This window comes from Mesocricetus auratus, unplaced genomic scaffold (genome assembly GCF_017639785.1).
Source record: "Mesocricetus auratus isolate SY011 unplaced genomic scaffold, BCM_Maur_2.0 Super-Scaffold_100013, whole genome shotgun sequence".
Lineage (NCBI taxonomy): Eukaryota > Metazoa > Chordata > Mammalia > Rodentia > Cricetidae > Mesocricetus > Mesocricetus auratus.
This window is the reverse complement of record NW_024429196.1, coordinates 67542705-67566496: the sequence shown is the minus strand read 5'-3', so window position 1 is coordinate 67566496 and position 23792 is coordinate 67542705. Positions and strand designations below refer to the sequence as shown.

The window sequence follows — 23792 nt, the reverse complement described above, 5'->3', positions numbered from 1 at the left end:
GTGATAATAGTCCATTAGCATTTCCAAAATTGGATTCCACTCAAGAAATAGTCAAATATATTACTTGTATGATTAGGTCATACAGCTTTTTTTTTAACTTACGAGCTTAATAACAGTCTTTTCATTTTTCCCTCTTGGATACTTTTCCTGGTTCATGTTCATTTTGTTACGGGACAGCCTGAGCCACAAGCCTGCTGCCCAGGAGTTCGAGCCTTTTCCTGACTGCCTGTCCTCTTGCTGACACCTCAGAATGACTGTTGCATAATCGTCTGTGTTGATATCCTTGACTGCTTCCCCTGAACTTTAAAGAAGATTGGCTTCTGTGATCACTCTCAATTGGTCACTGTCAACATCAGAGTGCACAGTGTGGCATCAGGGGAGGTGTGGGTGGCCTCCTCTTCCTCACTGTTCTGGCCTTTACATTCTCAGGCAGACTCCTGGAATAACTGTTCAACTTCTAAAGGGCTCTTCATCTCCAAGGACCTTGTTTCCTTTGCAAACCTTTTTTTAAAAAAACTTTCTTTTTATTTATTCTTTGTGTCTTTTACATCATGCATCTCAATCCCTTTCGTTTCCCCTCCTACCCACCCTCTGCCTTTGCAACCTCCCCCACAAAATAAAATTCAAGAGAAAAAAGGAGAAAAAGGAAAAAAATCTCATTATGGAAGCTGTGGTGTGACACAGTGAGTCGTCTTTGCAAAACTCTTTGACCCACCTTTGCGCTTTCTCCTTACCAGTTCCTGGGCCAGATGCTGTGTTGATTCTGTAAGGTGGTCCAGATGACCTGTTGATGCTTTGAGATGTCTCAGCTGCCTGTCCACTCATTTTGAGCTTGCATAAGAAAGTCCCTCCCTTAGCCAGGCGTTGGTGATGCACGCTTTTAATCCCAGCACTTGAGAGGCAGAGGCAGGTGGATCTCTGTGAGTTCGAGGCCAGCCTGGTCTACAGAGCAAGTTCCAGGACAGCCTCCAAAACAAATACAGAGAAACCCTGTCTCGAAAAACCAAAACAACAACAACAACAAAAAAAATGAAAGCCCCTCCCATTTGCTATTTGTCTAACGTCATTTCCAAGGTATAAATTAATAGCAAGAAATAAGTAATCAGGGCTGGAGAGATGGCTCAGCCATTAAAGGCTAGGCTCACAACCAAAAATATAAGAAATAAGTAATCAGAGAAAAAGAAATACCCATTGAAATGATGTACACACATTCCCTAAGAATGTATTCCAGTATCAGACACCAAATTTCAACAATACAGAAATCTACTGGCTAGGGAAGAATTCTGGTGATTAAAGTTTTAAGGTATAGAAAAAAAAATGGAATTGCAACTCAGAATTCTTCCCTTCATCCATTATATTTACTATAGCAACCTTTATTATGCCTTGAATCCTCCCTAGTTTGTTTTGTCTTTACATTTTTTAAAAAATTTATTTCTGTCTGTGCCTGCGTCCATGTCCGTGCATGGTCCTGAGTGCAGGTGCCCACAGAGGCCAGAAGAGGGCTTGGTTGCAAGTCTCCTGCCGTGGCACTAGAATTCTAGCTGGGGACTCTTTACAGGAGAGAACGTGCTTAGCCACCAAGTGACTTCTATAGCCCCTGTTTGTTTTCTTTTTGATCCCAGCTTCTCTTATTATGTATCAGTAGGTTTTTAATCTTGGTCCTTTTAAGTAGCAACGTCTGAGGGGAGACTGTGGGTGGGACTCAAATAGAACAGCTCACGAGGCCCTGCAGTGCCACCAAAAGTCCCATGGAAACAAGCCGGGCTCGTCCCAACCTCAGGTTCTTCCTTCCTCTGCACCCAGCCCCTCCCACTTCCCTTCCTGCTCCAGAGCTGGTAAGAGATCGAAGGACTAGGAGTTTCCTAACAGCAGGCTAGGAGGTGGGTAGACTTAAAAAGAGCTCTGGCATAAGTGTCATTTGACACTGAGAAACAGCTGCTGCTCTTACAGCAGCCTGTTACCGCGTCCCCACCGCGGCCTTTGTCCACCAGCTTGAGACAGCGCTCCTCCAAAGCCACCACACAAGTTATGCACCAAAGCACTGCTGGCGTTTCTCAGAAAGCAGCCCATGTCAGATGGCCAGGAAAGCTTGTCAGATGCAGGTGGATGAGTCCTGCTGGGGTCCACCCTGAAGCAGGTTGGGGTGGGGCCTGAGAGTCTGCGTTTCTGAGAAGTTCCCAACGATGATGGTGGTGGTGACGGTTGAGGTCCCAGGACTGTGCTTCGTTAGTGATGAGCCTAGACAGCTGAATGTGGGTGTCCTTGGGTATTGTCAGCTGCAAGTTCTCAAGTGTGTGTGTGTGTGTGTGTCTGTCTGTCTGTCTGTCTGTGTGTCTGTATGTTTGTGTGTCTGTGTCTGTGTCTGTATATCTGTACGTTTGTGTGTGTCTATATGTGTCTGTGTCTCTGTGTCTGTGTCTGTGTGTGTATCTGTGCTTGTGTGCCTGTGTCTGTGTGTGTATCTGTGCTTGTGTGCCTGTGTCTGTGTGTGTATCTGTGCTTGTGTGTGTCTCTGTGTGTATGTCTCTGTGTGTGTGTCTGTGAGTTTGTGTCTCTGTGTCTCTGTGTCTGTGTGTGTGTAGTACCCTGAGAGACCTTTGTCTGATTTAGTAGTTCTGGGAAGGCTTCTGGGATTTTCTTAAAAGCCCTTGACTATTTATTACCCATGCTCCTCTCAGTAGCCAAGTCTGGTGCTGTGCTCTGTTTGCACAAGTCTTCACTTTTGTGAAACTGTGTTAACCCAACACTGAATCACATCACCAGCTTTAAACACTAAGATACAGGGAGGGGTCTGTTCTGCAAGATGCAAGAGCAGAGGCCTGAGTAGTCCAAATTTGACCTCAAAATTAAGTAGTCCAGACTTTAATATTTGGAGTGAATTAGTACTTTCTAGTATGATTTTATAATTGCATGTTTTGATGTTTTAAAATGTACATTCTGGGAATTCTGCAATTAAGCATATTTTCTTATAGAAATTCTAAATTTATTATTTTATGTTAATGGATTATTTTTTCTTTGTTCTTGACTCCTGGGGAAATTATTGGAGATTTAACATACTGTTGACTTAACTGTTATCTTTTATTCTTGCTTTCTAGAAAGATTGTTATTTTATGAAAACAAACATCCACAAAGCCTAATTTCATTCCTTTTGTGACAGATCACTTACCACCTTGGGGTTGGTCATATCATCACTTGCTGACCAGGCAGCTGGCAAAGGCAAAAGCAAATTTGTGCCTTATCGAGATTCAGTTCTCACTTGGCTTCTTAAGGTAATTTTTTGACCTAGGTTTCATTTTTATCTAAAACTTGCTGTTTCCGATGTGAAGGCTATGAAAGAAGTGTGCAGAGCTTATAAAGCACACACAATACTGTCATCCTAATTCTTAGTAATGCACAAAGAACACAGCTTTGTAGGGAGTGTGGAGATGGCTCACCAGGTAAGATCGTTTGCATGAGTACATGTGAGTACCTGGGTTCAAATCCCCAACACCCATGTAAAAAGTTGAGTGTGGAAATGGGTGGAAGCTGTTTACCAGCCAGCCTAGCTGAAACAGCTGGCTTCCAGTTCAGTGAGACACTATCTCAAGGAAGTAAAAGTGACAGGGAGAGATGTCCAACATCTTTTCCCTTTCTTTGTCATGTACATTCCCATGCACACACACCTGTACACTCACGTGCATACCAATGAACACACACCCACACACTTGCATGCATACCCATGCACACACACCCACACACTCACGTGCATACCCATGCACACACACCCACACACTCACATGCATACCCATGCACACAACCTGCACACTTGCATGCATACCCATGCACACACACCCACACACTCACGTGCATACCCATGCACACAACCTGCACACTCACATGCATACCCATGCACACACACCCACACACTCGCGTGCATACCCATGCACACACACCCACACACTCGCGTGCATACCCATGCGCACACACCCACACACTCACATGCATACCCATGCGCACACAACCTGCACACTCACATGCATACCCATGCGCACACACCTGCCCAGTCGCATGCATACCCATGCACACACACCCACACACTCACATACATTCCCATGCGCACACACCCACACACTCACATGCATACCCATGCGCACACACCTGCACACTCGCATGCATACCCATGCACACACACCCACACACTCACATGCATACCCATGCACACACACCCACACACTCACATGCATACCCATGCGCACACACCTGCCCAGTCGCATGCATACCCATGCACACACACCCACACACTCACATACATTCCCATGCACACACACCTGCACGCTCACATGCATACCCATGCGCACACACCCACACACTCACATGCATACCCATGCGCACACACCCGCACACTCGCATGCATACCCATGCACACACACCCACACGCTCACATGCATACCCATGCACACACACCCGCACACTCACATGCATACCCATGCACACACACCCGCACACTCGCATGCATACCCATGCACACACACCGCACACTCACGTGCATACCCATGTGCACACACCCACACACTCGCATGCATACCCATGCACTCACACCACACACTCACGTGCATACCCATGCGCACACACCCACACACTCGCATGCATACCCATGCACACACACCGCACACTCACGTGCATACCCATGAACATACCCACACACTCACATGCATACCTATGCGCACTCACCTGTACACTCACATGCCACGCAACAGCATACATATACAAATTAATACTACTTATTATTTTTATTCTGTTGCAATGTCCTTTGTCAGGTACTATTTATTGATATAAATAAACAGGCCACGTTTCATCTTTTTATAAAACTATGCACAAAATATTAACACATTTTCACATTGAATTTTTTTCATGAAGAACAGTCACATGTGGATTTTCCTCTTTTTTGTCACATTTGTCATGAAGTGATCATCAACAGGTTATAATCTTAAATTCCTTTTTTTAAGATTTATTTATTTATTATGCAGTGTTTATCTACATGTATCCTTGCAGGCCAGAAGAGGGCACCATATCTCATTATAGATGGTTGTGAGCCATCATGTAGCTGCTAGGAATTGAACTCAGGACCTCTGGAAGAACAGCTAGTGTTCTAAACCACTGAGCCATCTCTCCAGTCCCCCAATCCGGAATTCTTTACAGGACAACTTGGGAGGGAACAGCCAGACCTCTATGATAGCCACCATCAGTCCAGCAGCGGACAACTATGAGGAGACGCTGTCCACCCTGAGATATGCAGATCGAGCCAAGAGGATCGTGAACCATGCTGTCGTGAACGAGGACCCCAACGCCAAAGTCATCCGGGAGCTTCGAGAGGAGGTGGAGAAATTGAGAGAGCAGCTCTCGCAGGCTGAGGTAACATTAGCTGCCGTGCCCGGTTCCTGGAGCCCTTGACTCGGGTGTCTGATGGGTGAGGGCGCGCTGGCTTAAAGCCCTAGGTTATATCTGTGTGATTCAGCACGTCAGTGAGTGCCGGCGTCTGCTCTGGGCTAAGAAGCTTTGTGAAGAACAGCGCGACTAACGCGCACGCGCACTCATGCCCTAGCAGCTTGCCGACAAGGAGGGAAGTGAGGTCATTCCTGTCACTACCCCATTGTCTGCTTCAGCCGGTCACTTGGCCCTTGAACTTCCAATGAGAGATCCTAAGAACAGTCTGTTGATTTTTGTTGTCATTGTTGTTTTGATTAACACTGTAGATTGTTTCCATGTTGCTTTCATAGATGTTGGGCATCCTTTCCTTAGTCTTGTTGATGGACAGGCTCCCAATTGGTTACTGTAGCTACAGGATATCTATGAATGACATTGTTGATTTCTGTCTTACTGGCAAATAAATCTGCTTAAATAACCTTTTCCCTATGTTGATATTTCAGAAATAAACTGTAGCATTTTTCCCAGTCTTTTAATGAAAAACCCATTAGTCATTATCACTTTTCCTCTAAAGAGAGACAGCCATGTTCTCTTCCATTTGCTTTGATTAGCGGAGTTCCAAGGCCCACAGCAAGAGTGTGTGACTTAACTGCTTCTGAAGGACTATTAATACTTGCCGAGGGAGAACATATGGATGCTGAGATGTCGCCCATAACTATATAGAACATGCATGTAGCTGCATAAAGAATGTGCAGGGCCCTGTGTTCAAACTCCAGCACCACAGACAGGGTGCCATTCTCTATGCACCACACATAATGCTGGAAAGATTGTGAAAGCTGGTGTCTCTGGTTTTATTTGCAAAGGCCATGAAGGCCCCCGAGCTGAAGGAGAAGCTTGAAGAGTCTGAGAAACTGATAAAAGAGCTGACAGTGACGTGGGAGGAAAAACTGAGGAAAACGGAAGAGATCGCACAGGTAGGCTGATGGGTTAGCCTGAAACACTGAGGCCTCCTTCTGCCTGGCCTCCTTCGAAACCCTCCTGGGCCTCGTCCCCTCTGCCAGCGCATTCTCAAGCTGCCATCCTGCACTAGTCTGTGCGGTCCTGTGTGACTGCAATACTCCACTGACGCAAAGCTGGGGCGGGGGTAGGGAGGTGGTGTGTCTCTCCTTCTCTCTGCTCCTCATATGAACAAAGGACAAAGGTCCACATCGTGACTTGGTGGGTTTTTTTTTTTTTAGATTGCTCGGTGAAATATGGCATTGAGAGCTCTAATTGGCAGAAAGCTTTAAGACATACAATAGTTTGTCACCGTTTGACTCCTTGTGTTTATTAGAAGACGCTGTATGAGCATTTGGTGAAATGAACTATGTGACGAGGGGTAATGCAGAGGGGTGTGTGTCTGCGATCACTCCACGCTGCGTTTTATGAACATTTTAATTCTGTTGACCCTGTCACAGGCTCTCACTACCACTTGTCTCCTCTCACAAGACCGTATGTCTTCATGAGAGGAGGATCTGTTTTATTAGCTGCTGTGTTCCCAGCCATAGACCGGCACCCACCACATTCTAGGCTATTGCATAAGTCTTCCGTGGACAGGTGGACTCAAGGCCCATCATCAATACAGGGTCTCTACCTGTTCTTCCAACTCCGTCTCCTCCAGCTTTCCCCATTTGCTTGGAGTTCTTGTCTCCTGGAATCATCTGTATTTCCAGAATCTGTCTGTGCATTCCTCTGACCACTGTTGCTTCTTGCTGTGGAAAATCATCTAGTGCTCCAAGAATTATCTCACACTAATTCTCAATCCATCCTGTTCTCTAAACCCATTGCAGTGCCCCTCCCCGGAAACCATGCTTCCTTTCGTAGTCCTCCATGGCACGCTGCTGTTCTTTTGCATTCTAGTTATGCCGTCTTGTCCTTTTCCCCAGACGTTTAGTTTCTTGAGAGTTGACACTGTTGTGCGATTCACCCTCAATGCCCTGTGATACTGTCGGGTCATACACTGTAGGCGCTTAGCAAACTTAGCTGAACTGGGTACAGTGTGTCATCTCTTTGGCCTTGTCCCCAGAAACAGTGACTTACTCTTTCCATGGATACATCTTGTGAACAGAACAAAGTGTGTCTGCTTTTGTCTGTTTCCATGACCAGGAGAGACAGCGGCAGCTGGAGAGCATGGGGATCTCCCTGGAGACCTCCGGGATCAAGGTGGGGGATGACAAGTGCTACCTCGTCAACTTGAACGCAGACCCTGCCCTCAATGAGCTTCTGGTTTACTATTTAAAGGTGAGAAGGCGTGTGTCTGATCTACAGACCACTGCCATCCTACGTCATCCCAACTGAACCTGGATGCCGGGTCCCATGATTTTGCCTTTTGTTTCCAGCTTCACCCTGAGTAGAAGTAATACCATGGATGATGCAATCCTTCATCACTGATCACAAGCAACAACTTTTATTCACCTGATGCCCTTGAGTACAGGCTGCAGAGGGACATAAATGGACAACTAAGGGTACACTGGTAGGAAGAGGCCCCAAATATAAGGTGGCAGAGTTCCAAGGTGTCTGGGGTCCATGACCATTCTTCATTGTACTCTAGAGGGATCTGAAGTCCCACATAAGCCTGGAGAGACCCTAGGCTAGATTCAAGAGCAGAGCCCCTCCAAGTCTGTCTAGCTCTGACCCCCCATTGTCAGGGGAAGACTTTTGTCTTATGGTCCTTCACCTATGGCCTTTCGGCATTGGCACTGTGGCCTCAGTGTGCACTGATCATGCTAGGGATGTCTTGGCAGTGGGTTTCCAACTTCCTGGCATTAGACCCCATGTGCATTCTTTAAAAGTATCAAGGACTCCAGTACACTTTTGTGTGCCTAGGTTATAGGTTATAGGTTAATGCTGTGTGTACAGCATTAAGGCTGGGGGTGCTGAAGTGCAAACATACAGCTGATTGAGCAGGTGTTTGCAAAAGCCCTGCCATTCATGCTTGATAAGATGAGAAAGCAGGAACAAAGAACATTTCGTGTTTCTCTTGAAGTAGTTTTGACCTCAGGGGTCTCTTGAAATGTCGGAGATGTCAGCAGTCTTGGGCTACATTTTTAGAACTACTGGCCAATTTTATTGAGCAAGAAATGGGATGTCAGAGACAGGTGTGGTAGCATATACTGATTGTTGCTGGAGTTTTTCTTTCCTGCCAGGGCCTGCAGCTGCTTTCAGCCCCAAAAGAGCACACAAAGACAAATGTTAATTATTAAACTGTTGGCTGATGACTGGGGCTTCTTATTGGCTAGTTCGGTCTTAATTATTAAGCCATTTCTATAAACCTATGTATTTCCATGTGGTCTTGGCTTACCAGAGAATGCCCAGATCTGTTACTCCTTTGGCATCTCTTCACGGTCTCCTTCTGCCTACCTTTCCCAGAATTCTCCTCATCTCTTAGTCCCATCTATCTTCCTGCCTCTGTTGGCCAAACACTGTTTTATTCATCAACCAATAAGAAAAAAATATATATACAGAAGGACATCCCCCATCAACATATCTATAATCTCAGAATTTGGAAGGCGTAGGCCAGAAGGATTGGGAGTTTGGGCTCATATTTCACTACATAGCAAGTTCAAGGCCTCCCTGGGCTATGTGGGACCCTATCCCAAAGAGAGAGGGAAGAGAAAGAGGAAAAGAGATATTTGAAATAGGACCCTTGATTGCATTGGTATATGATGCCCCAACTGACAAAGGGAATTCAGTTGACCATCAAAACATGTTTTATTATATCATATACAGACAGAGTGTATATGTTATGGTAGTTTATTTATATGCCAGAAGAGGGCATTGGGTTCCATTATAGATGGTTGTGAGCTATCATGTGGTTGCTAGGAATTGAATCCAGAGCCTCTGGAAGAGCAGCCATGCTCTTAGCTGCTGAGCCATCTCTCCAGCCCCTGTTATGGTAGTTGAATATTGAAATTATGGTCAAGTATTGGGTACTGTAGTCTTTTAAATTTATTTTATTTGTTTTTATTTATGTGTATATGTGTATGCCTGCTTGTGTGTAATATTCATGCAGTGCCCACAGAGACCAGAAGAAGATGTAGGGTCCCCTGGAACTGGAATCACAGGCAGTTGTGAGCCACCATATAGGTTCTAGGAACCAAACCTACATCTTTATCAAGAACAGTACATGCTTTTAACTGTTGAGTCATCTTCCCAGCCCTGGACCTGGGCACTTTAAGGCAACTCAAATATAACGTACATTGTAGTAGACAAACCTGACAAAGTACAGGAATTACCCTCTTTGGAAGGCTAAGTAAAGGGCTTGTTAAGGACTTTGGTCCCCTGGAAGTATATAATATTCAGTGGAGAATAACTAGAATTGAAGCAGGGAGCCTCAGTTTCCTGAGATCTTTTTTCTTCCACTTTTTTCAGATAAAAACACCGTACAGGTATCCCTTGACCTGCTGAGACTCCATGAGTCAACTTAGGATCTGTTATTTAGGGAGAAGGAGTTGTTTCTGAACAAGGGTCCTGTGTGTGGTAGGCAAGCGCTACGCCACAGAGCTGCAGCCCCAACCACAGCCATGTTAATTAGAAAGACCTAGCATTACGTCTCCTCCATTGCATACAGACATGATGTCACAGTGATTAGATAATTTATAGAGTAATTTAGAAAGCTGCTCTGTGAATGAGCAGGGGGTACAGTAACTGATTCTCCAGAGGGATTCTAAGACTACAGGTACTTAAAACTACGTGGATCTGCATATCCTACAACCACAGACTTCACTACTTTGTGGAATGTTGACATTACAAATGTTGGCAAATGTGTGTGTGTGTGCATCTGTGTTCATGCACACACACACACACACACACACACACACACACACGGAGGTCAGAGATTGATGTCATGTCTTCATCAATCACTTTCTACCTTAGTTTTTGGGATGGGGTCTTTCACTGAACCTGAAGCCTACTGATCAGCTATACAGACTGACGACAGAGCCCCATGGAATCCCATCTCTGCCTTCTCAACATCGGGATTGCAGCAAAACTGCCATGTCTGGCTTTTGTGTAGACAGATACTAGAGTCCTCTTTACCAGCTGAGCTGTATCCCCAACCCTGAAGTGGGAGGGAGGGGTGCTGGGGTACACGAAGATCTCTGTGAGTTCGAGGCCAGCCTGGTCTACAGAGCGAGTTCCAGGACAGCCTCCAAAGCAATACAGAGAAACCCTGTCTCAAAAAATGAAAAAAAAGAAAATTATTACTACATCCATCCATCCATTTATCTTCCTATCTGTCCACCCATTTACCTGTCTGTGGAGGGCTTGCACACAGCATGTGAACGGAGGTCTGAGGACTATTGTCATTCCATGATGTAGGTCTTGAAGACTGAACTCAGATCATTGGGTTCGGTGATGAATGCCTTTGTCTGCTGAGCATCACACTGGCCAGCGTTTGCCTTCTGATGCCCCAGAGCTCCTGTGTGATTCATTTCGTACAGTCCTGTGTGTACTGCTAATTTATTCCAGTTGCTGTGACCATTTCTGGCGGAGTTACTTGTGAACTTGGTTTCTTCTCTTCAATTCTGTGTTCTAGGATCACACCCGGGTGGGTGCAGATACCTCTCAGGACATCCAGCTCTTTGGAATAGGGATTCAGCCTGAGCACTGTGAGATCGACATTGCAGCAGATGGAGACATCACTCTTACACCAAAAGAAAATGCAAGGTAGGAGATGTTGTGGAGGCTTCAGCCCTCCCTTGTTTTCAGAAGGATGCTCGCCCCTCCCCTTTGCTTGCTTCAGTTACGTTAAAATTAAGGATGCAATGGGTATCTAAGAGGTTTTGCATTATGATCCCCGAGGATGTATTAGTTACTGTTCTCATCGCCTTAACCAAAAATACCTGGGAGGAGGGGTTTATTTGGGTCACAGTCTGAAAGGTTTATTTGGGTCACAGTGCGTATGTCTAGGAAGTCATGGTGGCAAGCATGGCTCTTGAGAGTGACAGTGAGAGAATGAAGCAGCTGGCACCATCGCGTCTACCTACCTACCATCAGGAAGCAGAGAGAAACAGACCTATCCAGACACAGGATAGCTTTATCTCCTAAGATCCATTCCCAGGACCCATTTCCTCCAGCGAGGCTCTGCCTCCCAAATTCCACTACGTTTGGATACAGTGCCACCCGCTGGGGACCAGCTGTTCTAGAGCAAGAGCCTGTGGGGACATCGCATATTCAATTCATAGCAGTGTAGTAACCTTGAGGAGTCATAGTGTTGACTTAGGGTTTTCTCCTGCTGGGACCACAGCAACTCTTGTAAAGGAAACATTTAATTGAGGTGGCTCACTTACAGTTTCAGAGGTTCAGTCCATTAGCATCATGATAGGGAGCATGGCGGCATGCAGACAGACATGGTGCTGGACCTGAGAGTGTACACCTTGCATGCAATAGGATAAGGGAAGCTTGAGCAAATGAGACCTCAAAGCCCGCCCCTCACCCACACTTCCTCCAACAAGGTCACACCTTCTAATAGTACCACTCCCTTTGTGTTCATTTTTCTTTCAAACCACCACATTCCACTCCCTGGCCACCAAAGGCTTTTGCCACTTCATAATGCCAAAATGTAGTCAGTCCCACTTCAAAAGTCCCCGTCTCAACAATGTTTAAAAGTCCAAAGTTCAAAGTCTCTTCTGAGATTCATGCAATCTTTCAACTGTAGTACCCTGTGAAATCAAAATCAAAAACAGATCCAACATATAATGACACAGGGTATGCATTACCATTCTAAAATGTAGGGGAGGGAGCATGGTGAGGAAATACTGCACCAAAGGAAGACTGGAAACCAGCTGGACAAACTCCAAACTCTGCATCTCCATGTCTGATGTCAACATGCTCTTCAGATCTCCAACTCCTTTCAGCTTTGTTCACTGCAACACACTTCTGTCTCTTGGGCTGGTTCCACTCTGTTGGCAGCTCTCCTGGTCAGGTATCCCAACGGCTCTGGTTTCTCCAACATCCTGGGGTCTCCAAGGCATTCCAGGCTTTACTTCACAGCTTCATGCAATGGCCTCTCTAGGCCTCCATTCAGGAACACCCCTGATACATGTCTGGCCTCAGCAGCTTCCCTTAAATGAGGAAGCAATTTTCACAGCCGTTTTTTTCTGTCCTTAACCCTAAAGCCAGAACCACGTGACCAAAGCTACCACGTTCTGCTGCTTACTGGGGTTGGAACATGGCCCCCTCCTTCAATTTCATCCTTGTCAGCTTTCTATTTTCCATGGCTTCCTTCACTACGTAAGCTTGGCTGTCCTTAAACTTGCTCTGTAGACCAGGCTGGCCTCAAATTCAGAGATCCACCAGCTTTTGCCTCAGGAATGCTGGTATTTAAAGTATTTGCCACCACGGCCAGGTGTTGGTGGTACAAGCCCTTTAATCCCAGCACTCAGAAGGCAAAGGCAGGCTGATCTCTTTGTGAGTTCGAGACCAACCTGGTCTACAAGAACTAGTTCCAGGACAGCGTCCAAAGCCACAGAGAAACCCTGTCTTGAAAAAACAAAAATAAAAAGCAAAAGTATTTGCCACCACACCCAGCTCTAAACTTTTCTTTAATTTCTTTTCGCAAGTTGGAAATTTAGCTGGGTGGGGTCTTGCCCTGAGGTCACCACTCCCTTTTTTCCATTTCTTAATCTGTTTATCTTTTATAATATAGAACTTAACTCCATTCCATTCTCTGGTGCTCCTTTATTCCTCAAATTTTACATTTTTTAATTTACCCTCCTTAGCTTGCTTCTTTAATTATAAAAGAGTGGCAATAACCACACAGCAGAGTCAGTACTGTTGTGAGAGTTCCTCTCCCAATGGAATTAAATCTAAAACTCTTCACTTTAGCCTCAAGCAGACTCTTTTGGATAAGGGCAAAAGCAGCAACTTTCTTCACCAAAATATCACAAGAACGATCTCTAGGCCACATACTACAATTCTTCTCCTCTGGAACCTCTTGAGTCAGCCCCCCACAGTTCAAATCACTCTTAGCACTTCTGTCTTCCATGCTCCTACTGGTATGGTTCACTAAGCAGGGCTTAAAGCATTCTTCTGCTTGTCTAACCTGTAGTCCCAGAATCCAAATTTCTCCAAATGGAAGCATGGTCAGGTCTATCACAGCAATACCCCAGTCCTTGGTACCAACTTCTGTCTTAAGTTTTCTTTTGCTGTAAAGAAACACCATGACCACAGCAACTCTTATAAACGAAAACATTCAATTAGGTGTCGTACAGTTCAGACAAACAGTTGTTGTTTGTTTTTTCTATTTGCTGTAATAGCAAAGCCTTAGTAGTCAGGGTTAGACTATTACACTGAGGGATATATATGTTTTCATGTGTGAATTTCAAAACTTCTGGTTTCAGAGTCCGGTCAAGCCCACGACTCCACTAATGAGAGATTGTATGAGAAAGTAAAAGTAAAAATAATATCCACCATCTCTTGTCATCAGATTTCCCTGGCAGTCCTTTAGGGAATTTATTTTTAACCAACTACCTTCCCACACCCATATTTTGTTTCTGAATTACAAGCAAACATTTTTATTGAGCTGTTGATTGTGTGTATTTTTGGTTTTACAGTGCTTTAATCTCTCTCTCTCTCTCTCTCTCTCTCTCTGTGTGTGTGTGTGTCTCTGTGTGTGTGTGTGTGTGTATGTGTATGTGTGCCTCTCTCTCTGTGTGTGTGTGTGTGTGTGTGTGTGTGTGTGTGTGTGTGTGTGTGTGTGTGTGATACAGAGTAGAGATCAGAGCATGACCACAGTGTCACTCTTCATCTTCCACCTAATTTGAGGTAAAGTCACGTGTTCGGTACTGTGTGCACACCAGGCTAGCCAGCCTGGGAGCATCCAGAGATTCTGTCTCTACCTTCCTTGTCTCAATAGGAATGATAAGATTTACAGATGTGTTGCTACCCCCAGATTTATGTGGTTCTGGGCTTCTGAATTCAAGTCCTCAAGCTACCTTTGTCCAGTGAGCCGTCTCCCCAGCTGCAGTTTGTAAACGTTAACCATCCTGTAGTGATGGTTAGTATCTCCATCAGAAGCACACAGAGTTGGGCATCTCTCCCTGGCTCGTGGCTGAGACTGTGTTTCTGTTACTCCTTCAAATGTTCCCCGGAACACATCCATTAGGAGAAAGTTCCCTGTCACTTCGCTGAGTCTTGGGACCACTGTCTTCATCCACATGACATCGTCCTTTGTGTCCCTTCAGGTCCTGTGTAAATGGCACCCTTGTCTGCACTACTACCCAGCTGTGGCACGGTGACAGAATCTTATGGGGAAACAACCACTTTTTTAGGTAACAGCTTCGTGTTCTCTAGTACTTCCAGTTACATTTTTTTTTCATTTAAGTATAAACCAAGCTGATTTTATCTGACCATGAAAACCCCCACAGAATTAATTTACCTAAGAGGAAACGGCGGGATTGGTTGAAAGACTTTGAAAGAGAAGCAGGTCCGGCAGAGCATGACCTGGACGCTGCGAGCGAGGCCTCCTCGGAGCCAGACTACAACTATGAGTTTGCACAGATGGAGGTCATCATGAAAACGCTGAACAGCAATGGTAAGACGCCAGCTCCGCCAGCAGCACATCTCACCCTCATCGGTCCACAACTGATGTATAAGCAGAGTCTTCCTAAAGTTTACACACATAAAGCCAAAACTTTCTCAGAGAGGCCGTCAGCAGGGAGATATGTCGAGACAGCGCAGACAATTCTGGCAAAACCAGAGAGTTTGCAGATGGCTCCTTCTTGGGGACCTTTTTTTTCCCAAGATAAAATTTCCATAGTCTCGGAGTATTTACAGAATGAGTCTGATAAACTTTTTCTTTTAATCAAATTTGCTATCGTATCTTGTCATCTCTGGAAGAGTGAAAAAGTCCCCAAGAAAATATGGTTCCAGAAACTTTTAATAAAACCTAATAGATATATAAGGTGATATTTGCTATAAACTCAGTTGCAAATTATACTTCCAAAGAGACTTACTTAACAGATAGGCTCAAGTACCTTTGGTAAAAACAATACTTAAAGCGAAATGTTCCCCAGGCCCTTTTCCTTACTCCCCACACCCCACCCCGCTTCCTGTGTCAGGCTCCCCAGTGTTGCCTCCCTTCCTCCACCAGTTCCCCTGAGTAGTGTTTCCCTAAGGCACACACATGCTCTGCCACGGTGCGGATGAACTGGTGGCCTTGGTGTCCTCAGAATTCCGTCTCGTGCTAGGTGGCTTCCCAACCATAAGCCTGTCTGCCTGGTGGTCGTCCCCGTGGTGGTCGTACTTGAAGATCCTCTTCCCCCTCCTGTGGTTTCAGACGAAGCTGGTCCACCAACACTGGGACAGAGGTTCTTAACTGCCGCCTTAGCATGTGCGAGCCTGACTGGCTTTCAGCGGGACCGCTGAGGGGCGTTGCGTGCTGCGAGCTTTGGCAGAGTCTAACAGGCAGTGTTGGGATGAGGCGAAGGTTTTCTGCCTGACAGAAGTGCTTCTTGATCGAGACCGGGGATACCCCAACCGTATTCCAACTCTGTTACCTTCCCGCCATCCCTTTGCCTGCATGCCCAACAGCAGAGGGAAGTGCCCCTAGTGTTACTGCTACTGTTACTAATGGCTTCCTTACTGCAGGGAGCATGAGAGTTCAGGGCAGTGGCACTTCCAAATGTAGCCTCCACTATCTCAGGGATCACCTAGAATCTCTAGAGTAAGTACTGGCCTAGAGCCCAACTCATCTGGATGCAAATGCAATAGAGGAGCTGGGAAAATGGCGTGGTGAGTTAAGCTCTTGCTGTGCAAGCCTGACGACTAGTGTCCGGGTCCATAGAAGCCATATAAAAGCTGGGTGGGAGGGCAGCCCACCTGTCACCCAGTATGTGGGAGGTGTAAACAGGGTCCCGAAACAAACTGCCCAACTAGCTGAGCTGACTTGGTGGGCTCTGGGTTCGAATGAGAGACCCTGCATTTAATACATGAAGGAGAGAGCCATACAGGAAGATACTTGATATCAGCCTCAGGCCTCCACATGCATGTACACATATGCACCCCCAAACACGTCTGAACATTAATGCACACTTTCAAGATGCCATCTGATGACATTCTTTTTTGGGGTTGGTGGAAGCTCATGGTCTGTTAATGATTGCATAAAGGTTTTATCTGTTAGTCACAGGATGTTCGTTCAGACACAGAGGTTGACAAGGAATAGCTGTCCCCAAGGGCTAGAACTCACCCAAGACCACCATTCCAATCTCTCCACAGTACTGAAATTCTGATCAGTCTCTGTAGACACAGCTTCTTTCCAAGAGTTCTCTTTCACAGCACCCCCTGCTGGTCAAGTATCAAATTGCGTGCATGTGGGAGCACTTATTATGTATTAAATATTACAATGTCCCTTGTAGCTAGAAATCTTATTCCTAGGATCTAATATAAATGTGGTCGAGTAGTGGGCAGGGTAGCAGCCTTCAGGAGAGAGGAAAAGTCATTAAGAAGGAGATTTCTGGGTCATTTAAAAACTATTAGCTAAACTGGGCAGTGGTGGTGCACACCTTTAATCCCAATACTGTGGAGACCTGTAATTCCAGCCCTAGAGAGGCAGAGGCAGAGAGATCCTGGGACTTGATAGACTTCCAGTCTAGACTAACTGGTGAGCCCCAGGCTAGTGAGAAACACTGTTCAAAACACAAGGGTGAGGGGTGGGGAGCAGCTGGTAAGATGTCTCAGCAGGTAAGGGTGTCTGTTAACAAGCCTGAGAGTCTGGAATTGATCCCCCAGAACGTACATGATGGGAAGAAAAAGCCAACTCCTCCATACATGTGCCACAGTATGTATGCACGTGCACACACTAAATAAATGCTTTTATAAAGGCAGGTGGTCCATAAGAATTACACCCAAGATTTACCTCTGGCCTTCACATGTACATATCACACGTGCACCCCCACATACAAATATGCATTCACACACACTTATAAAAAATCAAAATTTAATGAAAATAGGAGAGAAATATTTTCCCATGGTGATTTAGATCAGAGGCAAAACATTACCTGAGCAGGGCTGAGTGTGATGAGGAGAGGACCTGCAAGTCCTGCTTGGGAGGCTCAGGGCAGAGCTGAGTTACTCCCCTTTCTGTATCAGCATCTTTGGTCTGTGGCGCCAGCAGAGCCTGTAAGTAGCAGCGTCACTGTGGCTGCTGGTGCCGTCTCAAGCGACCTCAGTCACTTGACTGGAGATCCTACAGCATCAGCCATTGGGGTCACATGTGTTTTGCAGCATCAGAAGCAGAGATGTGGCTTAAATATGTTCTTCAGGACCTGGGTGTAAAACTGAGTGGTAACAGTTCTTATCGTGAACAAGACCCTAGGTTCGATCCCCAGTGTAACATTCAGGTTCTCTTCACAAAACCCCATCAAACAATCTCTCAATAACAAAAACTGGTGTTGCTTTGAAGAAACAGTGACTTTTAGAGCAACCTGGTTAATTGTTTTGGAGACTCTGTTCTTTGATTAGTGCTAATATGAAGCGACTTTCGGGAGAAGAAGCATCCCATCGAGACCTGTTTGTCAAGTTGACGTCTTACCCTCATTGACTAGTCAGCATCCAGCCTAAACTCAAAGTGTGGTGCTCATTGTTGCCATTTGACCTTGGTCATCTCTATGATTTTTCTGAGTCGAAGTTTCCTCGGCATTAAAATGGAGATGCCATCCCCCACAGGGAAGGAGGGTGTTGCTGGGTTCTTCAGAGGTCGTTCATGAAGAGTCAGTTTGGTCCCTGCGCTTGCGATGCAGCCAGTAAAGTCATGTTGGCATGGTAGCTGTGTTTTTGTTAAAACAACTCACAGTGTCTTGCGATTGTATGAAACTGCTTGTTTTTCTTTGTTAACTTTATTTTTAAGGCTAATGTGTTCTCTCCTCGTACATGCTAATATAAAGAAAGTACTATTGATGTTTATCGAACAAACTGATGGGGCATTTTGGAAGAACCTGTCAATAACCGTGATGAGTTGATTTAAAAAAAAACAAAAAACTCCTGCATCCCTGTTCAAATTCTTTCTGGAAACTAAACTGAGAACAATTGAATAGGAGTATAGCACAGGTTATCAGAGAATCGTAGGCAAATGTGTAAACGTACCAGGAAGAAGTTATACCCCACCCCAGCCTAAAGTCCCATGGACTTCTGGGAGACGTTCACTGTGAAGGGCAGTCCTCTGTCGACTACCATAGACCACTCCCCTCCCCATACCCCTGTTCATTTATGCTGCGACTTTGCTCGTGTGCCGTGGTCTGGATCTGACATGCAGCTCGTTGGCCATCACCAAATTAATGCCCCGCCCAGCCAATTGGCTCCTCAGAGTCAGGTCCCACCCTCACCACAGCCATCCATGGAGGTGCCCAGGCTCCATCTGTTGACATGTCTGTACCTGCTTGCAAGTTCTAGACCCTTGGACCACTAAATTGCCAAAGGCATGCTTTTCCTTTTCTTTTCTTTTTATGGAGGTTAGTTGCCCTCTTAGGAACTCACACGTGAGAGATTGCCATGCCCTCTTCCTAATCAGTATTTTTAAGCGTGTGCTGTGGTTGCTTCCTCCCCTTCAAGAGTAGGGAAGCTTGTGTTGAGCAATCAGAACCCTGTTTGTCACACACAAAAGCCATGTTAAATGAGCGTAGCAGACATGTGTTATAAAGATCACCTGGTTCGTGCTCCTACCACGTGCTGGCCCGGATTTCACGATGGCGTCACATTCAGTCCCTCCCCAGCGAATGCCGGGAGGTTCGCGATACACACAGATAAACGTGAGGATACGCTCATCCCATGGAGGAAGGAAGCAATGAAGGTTTACAGTTAGCTGAAGTGCTACCCGAAAGCAAACCAGGAGGATCTCCTCTGTGAGCCCTCAGGCCGGTCACAGAGAGCACAGGACCAGGCTAGGTTCTGAGGCAGGAGATGTTTCTTGCAGAGAGAAGCCCTGACTGGCACCACTGTGGGCTCCTATCTTTATCAGCTGCTTACCGCCGCTTGTCTCTTTTCTCGGCTCACCAGATCCGGTTCAAAATGTGGTACAGGTCCTGGAGAAGCAATACCTGGAAGAGAAGAGGACCGCCCTGGAGGAGCAGCGGCTCATGTATGAGCGCGAGCTGGAACAGCTTCGCCAGCAGCTCTCCCCAGAGAGGCAGCCGCCGAGCATTGTCTCTGACCGCCTGGCTTACAGCAGCCAGACAGCCCAGCAGAAGGTGACCCAGTGGGCTGAGGAGAGGTGAGCATGGGACCAGAGCCTGAGTCAGGATCGGGGCTGTGGGACTGAAGATGCCAGGAGGACACACCTGGAGAAAGGAGGCTGTGGGCCCACTTCCGGTTTGGCCATTGGTGTTTCCTATTAGAATATGTCCCAAGAATGTCACAGCAATGCCGGCTACCATAGACCACCCCCCTCCACAGATCCCTAATCCTTTGCCCTTCAGTCGAAATAGTGGCAAAGCAGAAGATTTAGATTGGTGGGCCTTGAGATAGTGGTTTGAATGGTTCTTTAGCAACAGCAATCTGAATATGCAGACGGGAGGTAGGGAGATTTTTTTTCTTTTATGTTTTGGGGCTTGAAGCCAGACCTTTCCCCCCATATTTACCGTATCCACTGCCCCTAGCCCTAGGGTGTAGCTGGGTGGCTTGGCAGAAGCAAAGCAGTGGATAAAAGTAAGGAGTGTTTGGAAGCTTGTCAGCAAACTGGTTGTGTCTGGAAATGACTTACAGAGGGATGGAAAGAATTCAGTCTCAAAGCATCAGATTGGGCATGAGCGAGGCAAAAGACAGGGTGTGAGAGATGACAGCCAGGGCGTGCCAGAGACAACCAGAGCGTATGAGAGATGACAACCTGGGCATGTAAGAGATGACAGCCAGGGATGCTGGGGTTTTGTCCCTGCTAGACTTGAGCAGGGGGACTGTACCAGGAGTGGCCTGAGGAAGGCAGGTGTTATAGGGACTATCATATAGCAATTAGATGGATGCATGGATGAGTGGATGGATGGATGGATAGATGGATGGATGGATGGATGAGTGAATGGATGAGTGGATGGATGAGTGGATGGATGGATGAGTGGATGGATGGATGGATAGATGGATGAGTGGATGGATGAGTGGATGGATGGATAGATGGATGGATGGATGGATGGATGGATGAGTGGATGGATGAGTGGATGGATGAGTGGATGGATGGATAGATGGATGGATGGATGGATGAGTGGATAGATAAGTGGATGGATGGATGAGTGGATGGATGGATGGATGAGTGGATGGATGGATGGATGGATGGATGGATGGATGGATGGATGGAAGGATGGAAAGATGGATGGATGGATGGATGGATGGATGGATGGATGGATGGATGGATGGATGGAAGCAGAAGGGAACAAAAGATTATGGCAGCCTAGCTGTCCTGGAACAGGCTGTTGTAGACCAGGCTGGCCTTGGACTTACAGAGATCTGCTGTAAGAGTCATAGGATTAAAATCATGCACAATCATGTGCGGTGCCTGGGTGTTTTTGTTGGCGTGTTTGTTTGTTTAGAGTCAACTCTCAACCCCTCAATTTTGTCCCCAGCAGTGGTTCCCAGTGTCCTCCTGTCTGTAGACAGGAGAGAAAACTTCCTAAAAGGATCTTGTTGTTGCTGCTGGTACTTGTCATCATTTTCTGACAGGAACAGAGCGCTGTCTTACTTTCACCTGCACGTGCTTCTTTGCTTCCACACCACAGGGATGAACTGTTTAGGCAAAGCCTGGCCAAGCTTCGAGAGCAGCTGGTGAAAGCAAACACTCTGGTGAGGGAAGCCAACTTCCTCGCCGAGGAAATGAGCAAGCTCACTGACTACCAAGTGACTCTTCAGATCCCTGCGGCCAACCTCAGTGCCAACAGGAAGGTAGGCACAGCCCTGGGGAACGTAGGCTGGGAAATACTACAGACTGGAGTTCAGAGCTCATCTCTGAACTGGTCCTAAGGGGAGCGGGATGGGGGGACGGGGGTGTCTCTCTAGAAGCCTTCAAGTTGGTCTGTACTCCTGGGTGAGCAATGCCCTTAGAGAGAATGGAAGCAGAAGGCCGGGTAGTAATTATGCCTGCTTCTCTTCGTGCAAACGCCCCTTCTGTTGTGGGTATATGTGTATACTTAGTTGTACTGCCTTTCTATGAGTGAATTCTTTGAGGAGAAACCGCTTTGAAACCTGCTGTTACACCTATGGAACTCCTTTCAGCTATCTGAAGACTCCTATCATTTCGCCTTAAAGAAATTTTGCTGTAAGAGAGAAACCCAGAAGAAAATAAATTCTCATCCATTTATTTTTTTCTACGCGGTCAACTAGCTAGAAAGGAAGTTGAGTGTGGTGAGTGAAGAGAGAGCTCACTCAGTTAGCCATTTGCTGCTCTTCCAGAAGGCCCGGGTTTGGTTCCTAGCGCACACACAATCATCTGTAGCTCCAGTTCCAGGGCATCCAATATCCCCTTCTGCCTCTGGGGGCACCAGGCACACATGCGGTGCACATACATGCATGGAGGCAAAGCACACATGTACATAAAATAAAAATGCTACTTTGGAAATTTAAGAAAGTGAATTAGGGAGGATCGTTCGGAAGTTCCAAATCCACACACATAGGCCTGTGCATACTTTCGACTTGTGCGAGGATTCTGTGATAGTCCCGTTATTCTTTAAGATTCATTGATTGCGGCGGGGTCTCATAATCCCATGCTGGCCTCAAACGCACTTTGTAGCTAAGGATGAGCTTGCACCTCCAATCCTCCCATCTTGACATCCCAAATGATGGCATTACGGCATGCAGTGCCGCATCTGTTTGAGGCGCTGCTGGGAGTGTAGCCAAGGGCTTTGTGTAAGCTAGGCCAGCACTCTACCAACTGAGCCGCCTCCCCAGCCCTCACAGTGGCCTTTAGGCAACAAAACCTGAAGTACCCTTGCCGTCGAATAATGATTAGTCAGGATGTGATAAATCTGTACAATGAATTCCTGTGCTACTATTTAAAAAACAAGTTTATGAAGAATAATCAATGAAAAGCTATAGACAGAGTTTCTGTCCTGCCTGGTTTCACAGTCAGTTAGTCCCAAATGAATACACAGATGCCTCTATTAACTATAAACTGTTTGGCTGATGGATCAGGCTTCTTATTGGCTAGCTCTCTCTTAATTATTAATCCATTTTATTAAACTATGTATTGCCACGAGGCTGTGGCTTACCTGTAATGCTAGGTATGTTACTTCTTTGGCGGCTGCATGGTGTCTTTTTCTGTGGCTCCCTCTCTGTGTTCCTCTTCCCAGCTTTCCTAGTCTGGTAGCCCCGCCTATACTTCCTGTCTGGTTACTGGCCAATCAGCATTTATTCACCAACCAGTAAGAGAAACATATTTGAGCCGGGCGTTGGTGGCGCAGCCTTTAATCCCAGCACTTGGGAGGCACAGGCAGGTGGATCTCTGAGTTCAAAGCCAGCCTGGCCTAGAGAGTGAGCTCCAGGACAGGCTTCAAAGCAATACAAGAGAAACCCTGTCTCAAAAAATCAAGAGAGAGAGAGAGAGAGAGAGAGAGAGAGAGAGAGAGAGAGAGAGAGAGACATATTCTCAGCATACAGAAGGATATTCCCCATTAGAAGGAATTGATTGTGATGTGAAAACTGGAGAGAGGTTGGGATATATGATTATGTGTTTACATGGGCTTTTGATTTTTAAAAAAATGTGTGTGCATGATCTATCTAGAAGCGAAAAGGTGATCAGAATATTCCTAGGTGGTAGTGTTCTATCATCTTTTATAAACTTACAGTCTCACTATAATGTAGACAATCTTTAACTGTCAAACACTTGGCTTTCCTTCGTGTTACAGAGAGGGGCGATAGTGAGTGAGCCAGCCATTCAAGCCAGGAGAAAAGGAAAGAGTACCCAGGTTTGGACCATTGAGAAGCTGGAGAATAAACTAATTGATATGAGAGAGCTCTACCAAGAATGGAAAGAAAATGTCCCTGAGGTAAGATAAACAAGGCAGCAAGGAGATATGCTGTATTCAAACCACAGATAAGATGCTCTGGTCGTGTACACTGGGGAGATTAAATGCCATCCTTACAGAACCCCAGGCCTGCTACGATCACACAAAATTCAGACAGGTGGAAGGGGATTCGGGTCGAATTTTGCTTTGTCTCCACTGCCTCTCAAGTGAAAGGAGAGGAAAGAAATCTCCCAGTGGTCGGTGTCCTGGAAAACCAGGCAGGCTGGAACCAGCGCGGATTTCATCTTTATCTGCATCTGCACATGCGCCTCAGCTGTGTGCGCCCCTAGCTGTTCCCATGGCTAGACAGATTTCTAAATGTAATTGTAGTGTAAGTGATGTTTCATTTTGTTTTTAACATTTGACATTGGTAAT

At 46.1% G+C, this 23792-nt stretch overlaps 1 protein-coding gene across 7 annotated transcripts in view; it reads left to right on the top strand.

Moving 5' to 3' along the window:
* The window catches only part of Kif13a (kinesin family member 13A), a 188371-nt gene that overhangs the window by 116040 nt on the left and 48539 nt on the right, over positions 1–23792 (top strand). For all 7 annotated transcript variants that reach the window (XM_040755927.1, XM_040755924.1, XM_040755926.1 and 4 more), the window contains 10 exons: positions 3158–3269; positions 5179–5391; positions 6267–6377; positions 7549–7683; positions 10979–11109; positions 14628–14714; positions 14811–14977; positions 19435–19648; positions 21138–21300; positions 23259–23399. In XM_040755927.1, the coding sequence (XP_040611861.1) occupies positions 3158–3269; positions 5179–5391; positions 6267–6377; positions 7549–7683; positions 10979–11109; positions 14628–14714; positions 14811–14977; positions 19435–19648; positions 21138–21300; positions 23259–23399 (1474 nt within the window). The remainder of the gene's footprint in view (positions 1–3157; positions 3270–5178; positions 5392–6266; positions 6378–7548; positions 7684–10978; positions 11110–14627; positions 14715–14810; positions 14978–19434; positions 19649–21137; positions 21301–23258; positions 23400–23792) is intronic.